At 46.1% G+C, this 14,603-nt stretch overlaps 1 protein-coding gene across 2 annotated transcripts in view; it reads right to left on the reverse strand.

Annotated features, from left to right (window-relative positions):
* Positions 1–11,483: 11,483 nt before the first annotated feature.
* Positions 11,484–14,603, reverse strand: part of TXK (TXK tyrosine kinase) — a 42,768-nt gene continuing 39,648 nt past the window's right edge. For both annotated transcript variants that reach the window (XM_045532968.1, XM_045532969.1), the window contains one exon: positions 11,484–12,794. In XM_045532968.1, the coding sequence (XP_045388924.1) occupies positions 12,726–12,794 (69 nt within the window). In that variant the 3' untranslated portion in view covers positions 11,484–12,725. The remainder of the gene's footprint in view (positions 12,795–14,603) is intronic.

Below are 14,603 nucleotides of genomic sequence, written 5' to 3' on the forward strand. Positions count from 1 at the left end.
AACTTCCTGGAAAACAAAATATTAGGACCAGGGGCTACAATAGGAAAATACCTTTGGCACTTTAAAACCTTCATAAAATTTTCCAATCTCATTTCAAATGCATTGCAGGAATAACATTTTCGGTGGTCTTTAATGTTTATGGGCAGATTTCCTATCACTTATTGATTTTATAAAAAATAAACTGGCTATCTTATTTCTAGACTAAATTTATGTTTCCAAAAACCAAAAATCCTAACCAAAAAGTTGTCATTTAAAAAAAAAAAAAAACTTTCAGGTTGACTAGATTTTTTTCTGCTGTAACATCAAATGTTTTTAGTTTTTAGTTTCTAAGCTAGCTCAGGACTACCCAAGGTAATAACAGTAAACCCTATTATCCAGAAATCTATTAAACTGACGTCAGCATTTGCCCAGTTCTACTGAACTATAACTGATGTTCACAGTGACAACCTGAGATGGCTGCAAAGCCCTACAGTGCCTTGTAGTCTCTTTCAGAATATTTTACTGGGTTGGTTTTGTTTTCTAATACAGGTTCTCACTCTGTCACCCACGCTGGGCAGCGTGATTACTGGTCACTACAGCCCAAACTTGTGGGCTCGAACAATCCTACTGCCTTAGCCTCCCAAGTAACTAGGACTATAGGCACACACCACCATGCCCAGCTAATTGTTTAAAATTTTTTTGTAGAGATGGGGTCTTGCTACATTGCCCAGGCTCAAGCAATCCTCCCGCTTCAGCCTCTCAAAGTGCTGGGATTACGGGCATGAGCTTCTGTGCACAGCCTAGCATAGTTTAGTGTTGAGTGCAATTCAGTGCATTGTAAATTTTTGAAAATTAATAATGCATGGGAGATCCATGGGTTTATACCTCAGGTCTAATACATGTTTACTCCGTTGATTGCTGTTTCACTTTACTTGTATATCAGATATATAAGCTATGAACACAAGTTTATAGGAAAAGTATCTTCTGAAAAGGTAACGCTTAAAAATTGTAGAAATTCTTTTAATGTTTTTCTTTTTAGTATTGAGAACTCTATTAGTTTCTCTAGAACACCTTCCTGGTACGGAATTAATGGCATTTTTCTTGACATCCAACCTAAGGCTGTGGTGGTTTTCTGCTCTAATGAATTTAAGTTTCACACATTTCTTAAGTGTCACCTGTTACAAAGCTTTGCCCTTGGTATATTGTGCCCAGGAGGGAGGGAGAAGGATCAATGTGTACCCTGGATTGGAAAATGAACTAGTGTTGACATATATGCCCAGGAGGAAGACTGAGAAAGATTAATGAGTTGAAGTATGTTGATAAACAATATTTGAAAAATTCTCTATATAAAAATTACTGGTGGGCACATGCATTAAAAAAACAAATTGCCATTGCAAATCTAACACTAAAAATTATTTTTCCCAAACAGGAAGGTATTGTGTAAGGAAGAATAAAATGCTGGATCCTTATATTCAGACTAGCTATGTTAGTCTTAAGCAGTCATTTATGTGTGTGTATATATATATGTATTTTTTTAGGTACTTTGTTATCACATAGATATCTTAAGATTTATTATGTGACTATCTGTACACATGTCTTTAAGGATTACAAACTTGTGCTTACACAGGACAAATGGAGAGCTTTTCTTCTGTAAAGATAACAATTTCGTTTGATTTTTTGACTTACAATTTTATTCTTAGGTCAATGGTGAATGATTTTATTGTTCAGATTGGAGAATGTTTATAAAACTGTTTATATTTAGCAGCATGAAATAAACACCTGTTTTTAAAAGTATTGCATCAAATACATGGAAAGTACCTTGTATCATGTCTGATATATAATAGGCATTTAATAAAATGTAGGTCTCTTTGAATCAACATTTTAATTCTTACAATCTTATTACTAGACAAATAAGAATCATTGAGTGCCAGTTTTCACACATTCTTCAGCTTTTCTCTATTTCTGTCATATTAGGCTCCTTTTCAATAATCCAGGTGAAAGTGAATTCTATCATTATACTATCTCAACACCAATACAAAATTATTCCAACAAAAATATTTTTCTTAATAAAACCAGAAAAAACTAAATGCTAATTTTCACCTTCCAACAAAACTTGGTGGAAAAATAATTTATGAATGTATGTGAAATGTTCTCAAATACTTTTGGGTAAACTGTTCACAAAATTTTATATGTTTCAAATGTTTACAAATACTGTTCATTTTAGAAAGCTGACAAATTTTAATGTTTCTTTATATTTTTCATTTGCAATAAAGCTGTTTAATTATGCTTTTGAGTTCAATTTTTAGTTTATAGAAGTTAAGCACGTGCACTCGCAAAAATATTCCCATTTTGTTTTGAGATTTAAAAGTTTCAAAGTCTGAAAAAATCTGCAAACTCTGACATTAATTTTGCTGTTTCCTTTCCCTTGAAATTGAAATTTTTCTTTAGAAGGAAGCTCTCCACAAAACTGTCTCCCATGTAACTGATTTGGCACCAGAACAAAAGAAACTGTCTCATCCTTTAGTAATTTTACTCAACAAGATAGGAACTCAAAGCAGTCAGTATAATAATATCTCCCCTTAGTTCAGTAATTTTAAAAAGTATCATAAAAATATTTGGCACCATGCTTTACAAGCCCCCAGTGAATTTCCCTCTAGCCCCGTGGAACCACAGCTTTCCCTGTTTTGATTTGAACTTGTGTTTGAGAACAACTCCCTCAGTTGTTTCCAAGTCACAGAAATGCAAGAGACCTCTTCCTGCCCTGTGCCCGACTCCCACCATTTTACAAATGAAGAAACATGCTATTTCTTATCAGACAGTTAGGGCCAGGATGAGGCCCAACCTCCAAGCCTCCCAACACCCCAAACCGCTCAATGCATGGAATGTAGACATATTTCGGGGGGCTTGGTGGAGTTTGCTGTGCAGAAGAACAACACTCTCGCAGCTGGCTTAGGACAAACGACCGTTGCCCAGCAAGCCGTGCTTGTGTGTACCTGACATTTCCGCACGCTGCGGTGGCTTAAAAGAAACCTCCAGGAGGTAAGCTTAGGTTACAAAGATGCTTAAAATTTTACCTGAACAAATGAGCAACATTTTCCCATTAAAAGCTTTCATTGGTTGCAAAAACACAGAAATTTTGAGAGCACTGGCTACCTGAACCCCTCTTTTCCCCCTTCAGTTACGAGTCATGAGAAACCTTTCTTCCTGAGGGAAAACGGAACCGCTATAAATGCCATTAGTTTAGGGAGACAGGAGGAAACTTTGACTTGTATGGAGAACTGCCGTGGGAGTGGCGGGGGCGGGAAGAGCGTGTCCCCAAGTCTCTGCAGGCCAAGCTCTTCCCAGGAGCTGCCGCGTTACCGTCTGCTCCAGAACATTCCCACCAGCCACCGGCCCTTGGTCAGCCTCCAGGAGACGGGTCTCACGCCAGTGTTCTCCGCGGGGACAGGGACGCTCGCTGGAGCACAGTGAGGTCTCCTTCACACCCAGCCACCTGGAGGCCCCAGCAGCTCCCCGGCTATCTGGGGGAAGCGCTTAGGCAAGGCTGGTTTTGGAGACAAGGGACGTGTACTCTGATCACCTTCTTCCCAGAATTTCCTGGCACGTTCTGGCTTCTGGGATCCAGCCGGTAACTCCTGACTGTCGGTAAACAGCAGGGAACCCAGCCGGCTGCACAGCTTGTGGACTGCTTTGCCAGTGCCTCCTATAGTGCCCAGCCTCCACAGAAACCAATACAGGGTCCAAGCAGTGATGCTCAGTCAGTCGACACTCCTTAGTCTCTGTGGAGAAAGCCTCTGGATCGCCCCTAGGATGGATCCTGGGTAATGATATGTGGCTATTCCCCGAGTTAAACATCCAGAAAATAAACTCAAGGACGTCCCATAGCTTCAACCCAGTAAAACAGATTGCGCAAAACACCCTCTCCCACTCAGAAGGCCTCTCTGTCACTCTGTGTTCGCCTTGTCACTACTAATATCGCATCGTATCACCAAAAGGGTTTTAAATAAAATCGTACCTCAATAAAAGAGGCCTCCCTTCTCCTTAACCCATGGAACTATAAAGCTGGGTTAGAACGGGCAAGGCTTGGAAGACACAGAAAATAAATTCCTATGGGTAGAATGCAATGTGGCTTTATTTACCGTTGGTACCTTACTTCAACCTAATTCCTTCTGAGTAGTCTTGCATGCACAAGAAAAGACAAGGCTTTCTGCCAGTTTTGAAATGTGCTTTTAGGATCACAGGATATAAACTTAGGTAACACAGCGATTTGGTCTTTTCAGCAAATACTGAAGCAGACACTCAGCAGAGAGAGGCTGCTGGATTGATAATGACGCCTCACTGTGGGAACCAAACTGGTTTGGAATCAGACAGACTTAAGGAACTCAATGCAATTCGGGTTACACACAACTCCACTTCTTAAGGAGAGGCACCTGCTGATTGAAGATTAGCCTGCAGCTAAAAGGAAAAATAAAAAGTGTGGAGGAACTGGTCCAACGAGATCAAGTGTTATACTAGTAATATTTGCTTTGCTGTGCAGTGTGGAGTGGCAGGGGCTGGGGGAAGCAGGTACCCACAGTGTGAACACACGATCTGCTTTCACAGGGTCTGAACAACTCACAGTCCAACAGAGTGAGGAGTAACCACTTCCATCGAACACATCTGTGTGCCTAGTGCCTCGAAAGGTGACTTCATAATCATGAATGAGAACACAAAGGGTGAGATGCAAAATATGCAGCTAAATAGAAACATATTCAATTTTGTTACCAGACAAGAACATAAGGCTGATTTCAGGCAGAATTAAACTCACCTGACTTTCCCTTCTGTCCTCAACCAGCGGACTCCACACGATAACAAATCCCCTTGTAAAATATTTGAAGCTCTGGCTCTTTCCTGAGGCTGCATGGAATTCTGCATGCGGCATGGCCCCCTGGTGAGATATACAGTGTGGGATTCCACCAGTTTGTCAGCACCTTTAGTATTTTGCTCCAGAGACCGGGTATTGCTGAAATCAAGTGAGGAGAAGTTGCCAGCTCCCCGCTGGGCCCCTGGCTCTGTGCACCACAGCCCTGCATTTCCTCTGCTGTCCTTAGCCTGGACTCCGTAGTTATCCCGGTGGCTGACACAACTGCTTTTAACCCTGTGTGTCAGCGAACTAGCAGGGAGCCTAGCTAGTGCACATGACAAGTTAACGCGGGATGGCCTGTTGAAAAGCCCGTTGTCACCAAGCATTGATGGAATATCTGTCTCCCTGTGTTCCACTTTCTAATAAACCTCACAAGAAGCCTCGACCCAGAATAAACGTATCTATACGTCTGTAAAGTATTTTTCTAGTGCAATGATTTCTGGCTCTGGCCGCAACGTTCCCTTCACCTGCAGAGGGTTTTAAAAACTACCACGCCTCGTGATTCACCCAGACCGATTAACTAGAACACCTGAGGTGGGGTCAAGGCAGCAATATTTGTTAAAAATCTCCCCAGATGATTTGAATACGCAGCTAGGGTTGAAAACCACAGATCTAATCTAAGAAATCACCTACGATAGGTCACATCCCAATTTCAGAGTTGTTAAAAAAAAAAGAGCTGAAATATAGTATAGACATTCTGTGGTTGTGGTTGCTCTCAATTTCTTAGAGTTCAACCATCTTTGAAATAAGGTATATAATCTACTCCCTCTTTCCCCCAACAACGATCATCGCTACACTTTCTTGAAAAACACAGGTAATTTTACAATGTCATTGTTAATACACCTGAAATGTTTGCATGACAATTGAAATAGAATATTTTTATATTAGCATGAGCTGCCATAACACAGTGCCATAGGCTGGGTGGTTTAAACAATGGAAATTTATTTCTCGCAGTACTGGAGGCTGGAAGGGCAGCATCGGGGTGTCGCAAGGTCAGGTTCTGGTGAGGGCTCCCTTCCTGGCTTGCAGATGGCCACCTTCTTGGTCTCACATGGGGGAGAGGGAGCGAGACAGGGAGTGAGCACGCTTCCTGGTATCTTTTCTTAGAGGGCACTAATCCCATCATGAGGACTCCACCCTCAGGGCCTTATATAATCCTAATCACCTCCCAAAGGCTCCATCTCAAATATCATCACATTGAGTGTTAGGGCTTCCACATATCAATTTGGTAGGAAGAGGACACAAACATTCAGTCCATACAATTTTACTAGGAGCAATTTGACTAATTTGAATAAATAAGTAAATATTAGCTACGACTTATTGAGTACTATGACACTGTGTATATTTCATATATGCAATCTTATTGAATTCTAACACGTCTGTGAGACAGGGTTATCATCCCCATTTTACTGAGGAGGCATGAGTTGGTGAAGAACTTAGGAAGCAGCAAGGCCGGATTTGGATCCTGCTGTCCTTGGCATTGGCAATAGCCATCGCGACAAGCACCATCAGCACAATGAAACGTTTGGTGAGATTTTTAAGTAGAGGTATAGTGAGCAATAGCTGCCACCATAGGAGTCAGCAGAGCTATGTCATTTAGGGATGGGCTTGGCTCTAGGTAATTGAGCATCTGACTGATGATGGCTCAAGCAAACAGGAATTTATGGATCCCATATAACAAGTCTGGAAGTGGGCACTTCAGAATCAACGCTAGGAGGGACCCAGGCTCTTTCTAGCTTTCTATAATCCTTCGTGCATAGGGTTGCCAGATTTAGCAAATAAAAACATAGGACGCCCAGCTAAATTTGACTTTCAGATAAACAACGAATCGATTTTAGTGTAAGCATGTCCCGTGCCATCTCTGTAACATACCTGCGGTAATAGAGTCTGACTCCATCCCTGACACGCCGAGAGCTTTCAAGCTCAACGCTCCCCTCTCCCTTTTGCCCCACACCTGGGCAAGACACCAAGAAAGCGGGGTGGCTCCCTCCTCCAGTGCCAGCCGGAGGTTCAAAGCATGCAAGCCTCAGCCCCTTCAACCACCCCGCAGTCCGCCCGCCCTGCCTTCTCTGGCGAGTATTAGACCTGCGGGAGCCGCCCTGCACTCCCCGGAGAGCCTCGGGATTCGAGTTGCACGCCTCTGGTTGCATGTGGCATCAGCAGTCTCAACATCTGAACACAGTTTGGGGGGGTGGGTATCCATTTCTGGGAGTGACCATAACACGGAGGGCGAGCACGACACTTAGACTAAAACACTACTAGTCGTTGATGTGAAATCCTCGTGTTTTCTTTGGCAATCCTGGCTATACGGGCCTTCATCCTCACGCCTGTCTCCTCAGAGTCACGGACGGGTGCTGTCACTTCCAGGGCTCAGCAGGAAGAGGCAAACAATTTCTCCTTCTGCTGACACTTGGGCTTTTTAGTAGGGGAGCGAAGGCTTCGGCGGGCACTGCTGGCTACGATCCCATCCTGCGGAAATGTCTCACATGGGTGTGCTGCTGCAAGCGAGCTTGGAACATCGCGTGGTTTGGCCTTCCCTAACAGGAAGAATGGAGGGCTGTGGCTGACTTTGGGAACGCAAACCTAGGGTCTCCTAGCATGCTGTCTGTTGCCATATGCAGTAGGTACGATATTTTTGGAATACTTCCACTTAGCCATGAGCTAGTGTCTCTCTCCTTGAATCCTGGTAGTTCAAGGGGTGAGAGGACAAATGCAGTCCTGGGAAGAATGACGTGGTCCGAACACCAGCACCTCTATCATTGCCTGGGAGCTTGTTAGAGAAATGCAGAGTCTGAGGCCCCCCCGGCCCTTCGGAATCAGAATCTGCAGCTTAACAAGGTCCCCAGGAGGTTGTGTGGACATTAAAGTTTGAGACGAGCTAGCCCAGAAGAACCCTGGTTCTCACTTGTGGCTGCCATTAGAATAACCCGGGGAGCCTTAAAAAATACCAATGCCCGCCCTAGAGATTTTGACTTCATTAGCCTGGGGTGCAGCCTGGGCATCTGGATTTTTTTAAAGCTCCAGATGATTCTAACAAGCAGTGAAGTTTGAGGGCAGCTGGCCTAGAACAGTGGCCCTCAACCCCGGCTGCCATGGCAGACACTGAGGGTGCTTGGCTGGAAAACCGCCAGCACCTGCGTCCCCCTCAGAGCAGTTAAATCAGACTGGGGAGGGGCCGTGAGAAGGAGGGACACGGGCAACAGTATTTTTGAAAAGCTCTCGGATCATCACAACATGTGCAAAGAAAACCACGCCAGGAAGAGGAAGTGAGACGCTCACATCCCGCAGCCCGGGGTTTGTGGCTAGGACAGGGAGAGAACCAGGGTTCTTCTGGGCTAGCTCGTCTCAAACTTTAATGTCCACACAACCTCCTGGGGACCTTGTTAAGCTGCAGATTCTGATTCCGAAGGGCCGGGGGGGCCTCAGACTCTGCATTTCTCTAACAAGCTCCCAGGCAATGATAGAGGTGCTGGTGTTCGGACCACGTCATTCTTCCCAGGGCTGCATTTGTCCCCTCACCCCTTGAGCGGTGTCAGCTGGGCGGGAGGTTCTGTGGGGGCAGCGGGGCCCAAGGGTGCCAGCCAGGGCAGGGGGCTTTGCTCTGACTCGTGTTTGGGTTCCTGGAGGGAATTACCTGACACAGTCATTGCCCGGCCGGGATGGCAGCCAGGTGAGATGAATTCTGCAGCGCAGCACGGATTAGCAGGGGTGAGCACAGGGGTAGGGGTGTGGAGGGGCAGAGCTTTGGCTTTCTGGGCTATCCTCAGTCCCCGTGTTCCCGCATGTGCCTGAGTCGAGCGTCACACGCACTGTCACGGCGCCCACCACGCAAGGGCAGGCGACCTGCAGCCCCCAGGCAGCGAGGCTGGGGGGCCCGCGCGAGCGTGGCAGAGCCTGAGACGGGCCACAGCGCCGGGGACAGCGGGGTCAAGGTCAAGTAGAGCAGGGAGAGCGTCTGTGCCCGGCCAAGTCAGAGTGACCAGCCCGCAGCAGGTGCCAACTCCACCCGCACATGCCAGCAGGGCCGGCAGCAGCCGTGATAAGAAATGCTGCGGAGCCCAGAGGTGCCAGGGGCCACTGCTCCAGTACAAACGGCCTGTCCCCTTCACTCCGCCACCGCCAGGTCACCTTGCCGCGCTGGCAGCACAGTCTGCATCAGAGGGGCTGTGCCAGAGTTGGCGGTCAGCAGCCACTCCGCCTGGTCTGGCCTGTGCCCAATCAGCTGTTAAATATTTTGAATGTCACCCCTGGATGAGGCCACCCCTCTCCCTTCTACACCCAGATGCTCTGTTGGGCAGAACCAGAGGGAGGGGGAGGCAACAGCTGAGACACTGCCCCCCCATCCCTAACGACACTATTTTCATTATCACACTGGACTAAAGTCACAGGGTTACACTAAAGTTTCCACCACCCTTCCCAGCCAGGAGGGGTGCTTGAGGAATCAGGGTAGTCGTAGGCAAAATAAAGGAACTACAAGTCTAACACTCTGGGAGGCCGAGGCGGGAGGATCGCTTGAGCTCAGGAGTTCGAGACCAGCCTGAGCAAGAGCAAGACCCCGTCTCTACTAAAAATAGAAAAATTAGCTGGGCATGGTGGCGCGTGCCTGTAGTCCCAGCTACTGGGGAGGCTGAGGCAGGAGGATCGCTTGAGCCCAGGAGTTTGAGGCTGCTGTGAGCTAGGCTGACGCCACGGCACTCACTCTAGCCCGGGCAACAGAGTGTGACTCTGTCTCAAAAAAGAAGAGGAACTACAAGTCGTCTGCACAGCTAAGAAAAAATAATTTGAGGAAATTTGACCTCCTTAAACCCAGATCAAAAACCTTTTGTGACTCTTAATAAATCAGTAGTTCTCAACCAGGGGTGATTCTATTGTGACACCCAGGAGAGACATTTGGCAATGTTCTAGAGACATTTTTGGTTGTCAGTGCCGGGGGAGAGGTGTTGGAATCTAGCGGGTAAAGGCCACAGATGCTGCTAAATACCCTGCAACACATAGCACATCCTCCTACAGCCAAGAGCTCGTCCCAAATGGGAACACTGCCGAGACGGACAGAGCTTGAGCTAGAGGAAGAACCCTTGGTTCTGGAGAAACTAGAGTCAGAATGAAGATTCTCCAAAGGGAGAGTTGGGAAACCTGCCTCTCGCCCAAACCGCAGACCCCTTCTTAAGAAGCCTGAAAAGCATTTCACCCCCACCTTGACCCTAAGGGTTGCTAGTGTCTAGATACTCTAGAAGATGTTTTCATGGTAACACAGTTCAAGACAGACACAAGGAAAGAGCGCAGGTACAATAAGGGCAAAGGAACTGGCTGAGTTATTAAAGGAATAGCAACTAACTGGTAAAAGGCATTTTGTTTTGGTTTTTGGAAGTTTGGAACTTCATCAGGAAATAATAAAGCGTCTCCTTCTCCACCCTCATCCCAGGAGAAAGAAGCAGGATTGTGATGCTCAAGGTCTGTGCTCCTGGCAGCACGCAAACTTCCCAGGATGGAAACAAATAGTGTGTGAGATTTAGATCCAATGAGGACAATTAACCCGGAGCGTGGGTGGCAGTTGGTGCTTAGAGATGAAATACAGGAATTTCCTGATCTGGGGGCAGAGGCTGGCTTCCCTGAGACTGGCAGCTAATGTGATGGGTGGTGAGAGAGACTCCCTCCCTGACCAAATTTCAGTTGGCCTCCTCCGAGCTTCTTCGTGACCAGGTCTCATCTCAGACCCATCTTTGGCCTGGATTTAGCAAGAATCCTGCTAAGTCAGTTTAGCGAGAATTCCCCCACCCTTGATATCTGATCAAATTCTTCATCCTCCACCCTTAATATGGAAGCCCTTGGCCCGCCTTTAGTCAGAGTCCTGTGAAGCCAGTTAAACGAGAGTCCCCCTGCCCTTGCTCTCTCCTCTTACTAACTCCACATCTGGCCCCTCACTCTGGCTGGAAATCCCCAGCTGCAGCTGTCTCGACACCTACTGCAATAGTCGTGAAGAAAGCCTTCCTTACCATCTCAACAAGTGTCAAAATCATTTTTTTTAGCAGTCAAGCCCCGAGCTCTGCAGCGCTGAGGATGGGGCCGTGGCCCCAGGCTATGTGGGAGGCTGTCAGGTCGGCCCCTTGGCGACTGTTGTTCTGCTTCTTTGGCTCCTTGCTTGGAAGATTCACACGCAGGCAGGTGGGAGGGAGTGACCGAGTGACTGCAGACAGGAAGCAGTTCCACACAAGCGGCTCTCATTGCAGGAAAGAGGGAGCTCTACAAAGCGAGAGCGTGTTCCGAAGAGAGGAGCAGGTCAGTCTCCGCGAGTGGAGAAAGACATTAAGGACTCCCAGGTGGTTTCCTTTTATTGGCCTGGTCCGGGGCGAGGGATGTTACCAGGTGATTGACATACATCGGGTACTCTGCATTTCCCTGCAGTCCTTCCCCTAATCGGTCCCTGCTTCCCCACCCCTAGGAACCAGCCTCCTGGCCTGTATCTGCCACCTGCAGCTTTGGTCCCTGCCTAACAAGGCTGAGCTCTAAGGGAAATGGCCGTGTAGCGAGGCCACTCCTGCCAGCAGGGAGGACTCCGTGAGGGGGATCTCTGCTCCCGACAGAAGTAGAGGACCCGGGCTCATTAGAAATAAGGAACATTTATTATCATTGATATTGAAAGATTTCATTCTTGGAATGGGAAAAATGTGATTTGAAAGTCACAATTACTGACAACCAGCAACTTAGACTCTAATGAGGATGATAATGCATGTTCCCCCAGGGCCCTGACGCAGCTGGGACAGTACACACATAACAGGCTCCTGTTGTTCACCCTTACGGAAGTGACATGCATGCTTTCTGCAATTCCTTTCTTCCTGTGGTATTTCTGAAGCACTCAGAACGAGAAAGATCAGTTTCCAATCATCCCTACAAACAGTGCGTGCAAAATTAAGATTTAACTATGATTGCTGGCTGTTTCACCTTGAATTCAAAATCTTGGACTTCAGAAATAATGGAGCTTGATGTTGGATTTGGATACCTTGGCTTTGCCTCCTCTTTTAGAAAGAAGAAGTCATTTTCCTGACAAGTACAGGAGGCACCTACTGTGACAAAAGAAGGACTCTTAAATTGTCGTATCTCATATGTATGAAGTATAAAATCTCAGAACTGAAATCAGGTTCTGAATTTTCCTGATAGTGGGTATCACTGGAAACAGAAATGTCACCAACAACTGTTCAAAGACAAACTTCTGGTTCTCTCCTACAAGTGTTTAAAACTGGAATGCAAGAAACCATTTCCAAAATAATCAAATATGTACAAAAACAATTTGTTAAATAACATATAGGAAGACTACAAAAGACATTTCCAGAATGCTCACATTCATGTCATTTACAAAGCTTCATTTGCTATAAAGGTCTATACAGCTCAAAAGCATGAAATTCTTCAGGGGAGGCTTCTTTATTCCATGAATTGGCAGAATTTATTTTCATCTTCTATGCATGGACCACTGAAATGATGAACGTCACTCCTCTTCAACAAAGAAATTTCCTCAGCCTCGTGAAGGATCAGGCTTTCATGTTTTCGGAGCTAGTCTCATAAAAAGCAGCCACTGTGAAAGCTACCGTGGATCCTTTTCCCTTCTTCACATACGAGATGTGAAATATATTACAGAAAAATAAGAGTTTGGAAATCCCTCTCACACATGTAGAAAAACCATTGTCAGAATATTCTTAAATTCTAAAAGTTTTAAAAGCCTGTGATCTTTGCACTGTTTTCAAGAGTCAGCAACTCTAAAGGAAGATATTCCCCATCAGAGACCCCACACAGGATTTCCTTTTGTGACAGTTTTGCAAGATGACCCTCTGGGTTGGCATTCTGTTCCAGGTCACCAGGTTTCTGCAATCTCGGTGAGAGTCCGCAGCAGCTCAGCGAACGGAGGGCGGCCTTTAGGTTTCTGGAAAAGGGAAATGGAGGTGGTCAGCTTGGCTTAAGACTCCCTCAGATGCCAGCTCTGGAACCTGCTGGCAGGCACCTGGATCCAAGCTGGTTCTCCAAAAAAAAGAAGAGAAAGATATCTTGGTTGACATACCGCGGCATGATTGGCAGTTGAGCAAGGCGTGAATGTGAAATGTCACGAGCACTGCAAAAATAAAATGGCTAGAGCTGCAGACCCTAGCCACAGATGGCTATTTAACGTAATTAAAATGAAATAAATGTTTAAATTCAGTTCTTCTGTCATGCTAGCCACTCTGCAAGTCCTCAATAGCCAGAGGGGGCTGCCATGTTGGACAGGGCAGACATAGAACATTTCCATCATAGCAGAACGTTCCCTAGGACTGACCTCCCCAGACATCTATTTGGATGGCTTGTCACGTATGAGGCAAAGGAGGAGCTGGAAGAGAAGGGGATCTAGAGTGCCGGGCTCCCACGCTCAGCCCCAGGTGTTTACTACACCTGCCTCTCTGTAGAAAGAATTTCAGCCAGAAAGCAGAAAGCATGTTTTCCTGAAGGACTTTGCAGATCCTGGGCACAGGCTGTGTTGTCTTAAGGCTCAGTCAACAGAATCCCTGGCTATCGAGCCAAGGATTGGAGCATTTTTCCTGTTTCACCAAGGGACATGGTTTGGCTCTGGCTCCACGAGGCCGAAGAGATGGCACTGTTGGCGTCTTTGAAATCCATGGGAGATAGAACTACGCCCAGCTGCCGCATTCTCACAGGGCTTGCTGACAGCAGGGTTAGTCCCCCTTGGTGACTTATAAACAGAGGATGTCAATGAAAAGGACAGAGCAGAAGGCAACGTGAGCGCAAGCGAGAGTCCTCATTGGGACTCCAGGAATAAATGGCGGAGCTTTCTCAGGGGGCTGAGGTTGTGCGGGTAGAGCCTGTGAAATGTGTTTGTCCACAGTAATATAAGCAGGTTCGAATCTACAGGCACCTAAGCACGTGGGCAAAGCCATAGCAAAAGCAACTTCTGCAAACAAATCAACATAACCAAAACATTAATCAATGTTTGCACTGCAATTTGAGACTAATGTCATTGACTTGGTCCTTCTGGCAGCATCCTATGTACTGCTCCTCTTCCCTGTCCCATCTCCACAGATACTCAACAAGTATTTATGCACATGTACATGTACATTGTTTCATACGCAATGTCTGCTTCTGAGCTATCTACAGTGTTATTGCAAAGATGCTCCTAAGACAGCCTGTTTGCTACTAACAGCTTACTTAACACTTTTCTGTGTCTTTCAAGATTCCTTGTGGAGCAGTTAATCATATGTAAATTATTTTTCATGCATTGGGGACCTTTATAAATGTAATGCTTCTCTGGAATCTGAACAACCACATTGCTCTTGAAATATTGGATTTTCCAGTGTTTGTGGATTGGAAATCAACTGATTTCCTTTTTCAGCCGGGAGGAAATCCTCACCAAGCTTCAATTTTTCTGGGCTGAAACCGTCAGCTGGAAAGAGAGCAAAGCTCTCAAAAGTCACAGGGGAGTGTGATAAGAAGGGCAGGGGTGTGTTGAGTCAGAGCCCAGAAAAGGCAGAGGTGGGAACAGAAACCCCTCTGGCGTTATTTTTAAGTTTGGCATTTCAACAAGAACTGGGCTACCAAGAGATCATTTCCTGAGTGGAAGTTCCTGGCACACTTTCTGCCTTCATGCCTACTCTGGTCTAATCTCAGTCTTGAGTGCCACCAGAGAGATGAAACCCATACTTTTAGCCTTCAAAAAGCAAGGCAAATGAAAGTAGAGTGAAGTAAA

The sequence above is a fragment of the Lemur catta genome, chromosome 19 (assembly GCF_020740605.2).
Source record: "Lemur catta isolate mLemCat1 chromosome 19, mLemCat1.pri, whole genome shotgun sequence".
NCBI lineage: Eukaryota > Metazoa > Chordata > Mammalia > Primates > Lemuridae > Lemur > Lemur catta.